This window comes from Populus euphratica, unplaced genomic scaffold, assembly GCF_000495115.2.
Source record: "Populus euphratica unplaced genomic scaffold, PopEup_1.0 scaffold2.1, whole genome shotgun sequence".
Lineage (NCBI taxonomy): Eukaryota > Viridiplantae > Streptophyta > Magnoliopsida > Malpighiales > Salicaceae > Populus > Populus euphratica.
Genome location: NW_011499846.1, coordinates 5304165 through 5309891, shown reverse-complemented (window position 1 = coordinate 5309891; position 5727 = coordinate 5304165). Strand labels below are relative to the sequence as shown.

Genomic DNA, 5727 nt, shown 5'->3' with positions numbered 1-5727 from the left:
TACCAATGTATTTAGTTTTTTTACTTGAACATTAATTATTTAGTTTTGATTGATTATCTTATATAAGTTTTTATATGATCTAATAGGTTTATATGAATGTTATAAATGGAAAATTTTATATTTCCAACTTCGTCTGTATACTATAAGGGATTTGATATTTGGTTAACACAAGTCTCGTTACACTACTTTAATATTGTTGGAATGCATTGTCTAGACTAGATAATGTGATAGTTTGCACTATCTCAACATATTCTAGATTATGTTGATACTAAAAACGAGTTGCATAGTATTAATCCTCAAGGTAAATGCAAGAAAAACTAGTTGGTAATTCATGAATCTTACATTGATATATAGAATACTACGAAAGATTATGATTTTGAGGAGTGGCATTCAACAATTGATATAGATATTTATATGACATGATATCTATCCATCATGTGTTGTTTCATTACACTGATCTTGCCACATTACTTAAGACGTCCACAAATCCAATGTATCATATCTCTCGATATCCGAAACATAATTGATTGATATGCAATATTGTTTTATATTTATTAAATACCAAATTAATTTTATTATAGATGATAACTACTAATTATTTTTAATGTATGTATATGGATTAATTAATTGGAATGTAAAACTTGACAAGTAGTAACGACTATCTGTGACAGTGACAATGAGATGAGATGTATTGTGCTCAATATTACATTTAATTTATATCGTAGTGAACTTTAAGAGGTTGAGTGTCTTGAAACAACATTAATATAAAATAAAATTGTTTATCATAAGAGTATTGAGGATGTTAGTCAATTAACAAGTGTTATAGGCTCGTCCACAAGAATCTTGAGCTCATCCACAAGTTAAGATGCTATTAGTCTTCGTCACGCCTGCATGTATATTACAAGCTTGTGCACGAGTGTTCCATGAACTTGTATGAGTTAGAAAAAATATTAGATATAATTACAAATTATTATATATTATAAAAATTATAAATAGAAATATAATTAGTTTAATTTTTAATAAAATGATATATTATTTGTAATTGTGTAAATTGCTGTTTTTTCAGGGAAGCAGTCAATAGTTTGTCCTAAGATGCTTTTATTAGAAGAGTTGCAGATACTATTTGTAATGACACGTGTTGCAATTGATGTCCATGACTCACGCATCACAGATGCTAATTACAACACTCTTTATTATACTAGTTCCCTAAATATTTTTCCATATATGTTATTTCACAAAATAATTTTTTATTTAAACATGCTGACTTATCAAAACACTAATGACCTCTTAATCATAGTGATCTTATCAATTTACCAGCTTTCTCAAGTCGTAACTGTCTCCTGTAAGAAGCTAATATACCCTATAGAGTCAAAACTAATGTCAACTCAGACATTGTTTAATGTTTATGAACTTTCACGGGATGAATTCGTGAGAACTGCCACATATCCAGGAATCCAACAGATGTCTCCAAAAGTGGTAGTCAATGCTCTGTATCGAGAGGAGTAAATTATAAATTAATCCTTTTAGTTTTCTAAGAATATAAAATAGTACTTTTAGTTTTGAAAATTAATTATTAGTTTCTTGATTATCGTTGACAGTTTAAAAAATATTTTGTTTTCTTATTAATCTTTTCACACTATCAACTTCTTTTATTTTTAAAATAAGAAAATAAATTAATTTGGAAAAGAAGGTGAATGGATGAAAGTGATTTAAGTTACAAATAGATTTGTGGAGATTGATTAATTATTTTTTAAAATTATAAAAACTACTCAACTGATTTTAGAAACAAAAGGACTAATTAATAATTTGAAAGCTAAATATTTTTATTTTCCCGACCACTAATAATTAATTTATTTCCTTTTCTTTTATTTTTTCATGTGATTTGGAGTCAACACCAGCTACAGGTTAGAGAATTAGGCTACTCGCAGGGATTGACATCAGGCTTTTTCGACAAATTCTGAAATTCGACCAGGGCAAACTAGTAAATCTCTATAATTTTTTTTTTTAAAAAGAAGGAATTCGACCAGGGCAAACTAGTAAATCTCTAGAATATTTTTTTTAAAAAAAAGAAGGCAATTACCTCTACTGTTTAAAAAATCATATGAAAACCACTGAGTTAGTTTTACACTTTGCCTTCACTGTTTCAAAAATTACAAGAAACCACTACAAACCTATTTATTTTTGTATTTAAAAAAATTAAAAAATTTGCTTCAAACTATTTTTTTTAATATTTCAGTTCATTTTGATGTTATAATGTCAATAATAAACTTTAAAAAATAAAAAATAAAATTATTTGGATACATCACTACCACAGTATCAAACTGTATCTAATTATAGCAGCATCAATGCTTTTATTCACTCGCATGGGAGCATACGAGACTGGGAACTTCACAAGTGATACAATAATTGATCGGGAACGAGTTCAGAAGACATGATTGATTTTGTACAGCGGGGAAAAACTGTGTTTGCATAAAATTTTAAGCGAGTAGTTCGCTGGCTTAATCACTAAAAGGTGGTAAAATACGAAACAGAGATCCAATTGACTCAACAAACTACTCGTATGCCGAGTGGGGAGATGAATTCCACCCAATTTGCACTTTGCACTTCCCATGTGAAATGAATTCCATCTACGAGAGAGAATATAAACCGAGCCGTTTCAAAAGCAATCCACCCTTAAGCTAGCGCTCAGCCATTAACATGGAATAAATGACAGAAAGAACAACACTCAAGCTCCCGATCTTCCATACTCTTTATACGGTTCCATGGCCAACAGCTGATGGGCAGAAACACCCGATTGGCAGTTTGCATTTCATCCAAGGCAAAGAAAGAGTGTGATTAGCCATGCAGGCACAACAACTCAAAGGATCTTTTGATTCATTATAATTTTCCAAGGGGGGACTCACTTGCATGGTCATCCACCAACCAGAGACTATAATCACGGAAACGCTTTATCTTCTTCTCAAAACCTGTGATGTAATTGTTGTGAATGATAACATGCTTCCCCTTAGTTTCTTGCACCCATGTCTGATTCTTGAAGTATAATCCTCCTGTTGGGAATGCTGCCTGGGACAGAAGATACAGATCCACCTGCAGACATCATGAATACGCAAGCATCAAAATGTAATTGATGCACCATTAGAAAACCCATGGAAAACGTATGTGGCATAAATATACTATTTGTCTTCTGCATGCAAATTTGAACTCATTTCAGTTTTTTGGTTCATAAATTTGAAATCTCCTCCAGATGTAAGCCTCAATAGTCAAAGCAATGTCCACACCTTTCCAATACCTTAATTAGAATTGTTTATATCAGAAACAAAGAAAAAGGTTTCCAATAATCCAATTTGTACAATGTGGATGCGCTAAAAGGTCAGCAAAAACCTGTCCAGCTGTTTTATTCAATGCCCAGTTAAAAGCAGGCTGATCATTGGCTTTCTTTGTTCTGGACCAAGGCTGAGCTTTAAGTTCCTCAATCCATTTCTTCATAACTAGCTTTGCTCCATCAGTGGGACGCATGAAAATCATGCAACTACATATATAAGTGCGCCCCTTTTTACCTGGTGGTGGTAAATCATGGGAATGGTCCAGTGGCTTCACCTGGTAATGCAAAGAAAAAGGCATCACAAATGTTTATCACAAAGATTGCTGAAACCAATTCACTGTGTGGTCTAAGGACAGACTTCATTTACATGGTCTTAGGTTTTCACAAACAATATAAATATCAAATTACATAAGATCATGACGAATGATGCAAAACGATCCATGTAGCTGATGCCAGCTATTTGGAATAAAGGCTCTGTTGTTGCAGTCATTGTTGTATATGGATATCAAAATACTAAAAAGAAAAACGAGCAAGGTAAAATAAGGTTACTGCATGGTGTGATTTTCAGCCACGACACGCCAAACTCACTCAAAACAAAAACTAGAATTTGATATGAAAATCAAGACATTTGAAACAAAACACAAGTTAATCAACAATGCTTCAAAGAGTGCGATGCAGCAATCATGTCCCAGAATAGGGTAGGAGTTCATTCATACCACACATCAAAGGTACAAGCAGGTTAGCATACATACCGCAGCCATGTCATCGGTGAAGTAGACATCGTGGTTTCCCTTCAAATACGGGAAAGGATCTTGCAACCAGACCATATCCACATCATTGTACATCACATTATATCCAAGCTCCAAAATGTGCAGCAAGTGCCTAGGCCTCCGGGATGTGAAATTGAAAAACCCCTATCCAACGAAACCAATCAAAGTCGTCTTTTCAGATTATCAAAATAAAGTAAACTATTAGCAAGCCAAATCAATCAGAATCCTTAAAATAGCAATTTCGTTTGCCACAAACGATGATTGCCAATTCAACAACGGCGACAAAGAAAATAAGAGTTAATTGAAGATAAATGAATTAAAGAATTAAAAATAGCAAGTACCTGAGAACCAAACTTATGTGCAGTCTGTGAATCAGGAGCAGGAGGTACGAGAACAGCATGACCAGGCCATTTCTCATTAACCTTATAAAGAGTAGCATAATCCTCAGCAATAACAAGAACCTTATCTTGATGCTTTTGTCTCGAAATACTGATCAACCAATTACTTAAAAATGGCAAGTAAGGTTGGCTAACTGCGCAAACAATCACTGTCTTGTTTTTTGCAACAAACGCCACCGCTTGGGGTAGTGTGTATTGTTGCCATTTTGCAAGCGAGGCAGGTTTTGTTGCTGAGAAAATTGAGGGTGTGCCTGTCCAGGGTAAGATTACGCCTAGAATTAGGAGGACGGATAGTAAGGCTATTAGGCCTGTGCGGCTGAAGAGTGAAATTTGTCGTTGGGAGGAGGAAGATTGGCGTGGTGATAGCGGGTAGGGATCAGAGAGTATGCCGTGGAGAGGTCTTTGGTGCAAGAATGTTGGCATTTTTTCAGCTTCTGTCAAAAATTGTGGGGATTGGGAGTTGGAGGATGTATTTGATTTGGCAGGGAAGAACAGGAGGGGGTTTCGTTTTACTGGGTTTTATGTGATTGGATCTGTGATTTCGGTTGCCGGTAAAAATAGCAGAGAATGATGGGTTTTTTTCATGGTTTTGAAACTCGGTCTGAGCGCCAGGATAGGTCATCTTCTTACCCCAACCATGAGCCTAGACCAGCCAGGATTCCTTCAAAACTATTTATATATTTAATTTGTCAAACTTGGGTGGCTCGATCAAAATTAGGATGAGACACCGTTAATTTTTTTCCTGTTAAGATGTTGTTTTTTATTTTCTGAAATAATTTTTTATTTAATCAAATAATTATATATGTTAATAAAAAAAATTAAATAAAACTATGTAATCCAACTATCAAATAATCTATTATTAAAAAATAAAAATAAAAAAAATATGGGTCAACCTATATTTATTCTCTAACTCTGCAGTCATAAACACAAAGATAAGAACAGACTAATAAAAAAAATAAAAAAAATATGAAGATGAATTATAAAAAAAAAATATATTGATGGATTAATTTAAAAAAAATTAAAGTCAACTGATACTAATCTTCAAAACTTATCACCGGTTGCATAAAAAAAAAATACAAAAAACAATTAAGCAAGATTCTCTAATACAAAAAAAAAAAAGCTTAGTGATGAAACCAATTTTTTTTTTAAAAGTAATAGAAGAAAAATTAGTCAACTTGAGATTGGATTAACCCCACATAAAAAAAATGAAAAAAAATATGAAGACCATTTAAAAAAC

At 32.9% G+C, this 5727-nt stretch overlaps 1 protein-coding gene across 3 annotated transcripts; it reads right to left on the bottom strand.

The window, feature by feature from the left end:
* Positions 1 to 2387: 2387 nt before the first annotated feature.
* LOC105134544 (UDP-D-xylose:L-fucose alpha-1,3-D-xylosyltransferase MGP4-like) lies at positions 2388 to 5116 on the bottom strand. 3 transcript variants are annotated; one of them, XM_011038999.1, is made up of 4 exons: positions 4434 to 5115; positions 4075 to 4236; positions 3382 to 3597; positions 2388 to 3087 (listed from the first exon to the last, which is right to left on the bottom strand). In XM_011038999.1, the coding sequence occupies exons 1-4, from the start codon at positions 4911 to 4913 to the stop codon at positions 2878 to 2880; spliced, it is 1068 nt and encodes a 355-aa protein (XP_011037301.1). In that variant the 5' UTR covers positions 4914 to 5115; the 3' UTR covers positions 2388 to 2877. The 3 variants fall into 3 exon arrangements, with proteins under 3 accessions (XP_011037301.1, XP_011037314.1, XP_011037306.1); XM_011039012.1 differs by having other exon boundaries at positions 3000 to 3289; positions 4434 to 5116; XM_011039004.1 differs by having other exon boundaries at positions 3026 to 3087; positions 3290 to 3597; positions 4434 to 5116.
* Positions 5117 to 5727: the final 611 nt, after the last annotated feature.

What these genes read in the sequence shown, in the direction of transcription:
- LOC105134544 (XM_011038999.1), bottom strand. Translation starts at nt 4,913, where the DNA reads ATGCCAACATTCTTGCACCAAAGACCTCTCCACGGCATACTCTCTGAT. An exon ending in TCACCGATGACATGGCTGCG is followed by an intron (nt 3,598 to 4,074) that starts GTATGTATGCTA and finishes TTGCATTACCAG; the next exon opens with GTGAAGCCACTGGACCATTC. An exon ending in TGAATAAAACAGCTGGACAG is followed by an intron (nt 3,088 to 3,381) that starts GTTTTTGCTGAC and finishes TGATGTCTGCAG; the next exon opens with GTGGATCTGTATCTTCTGTC.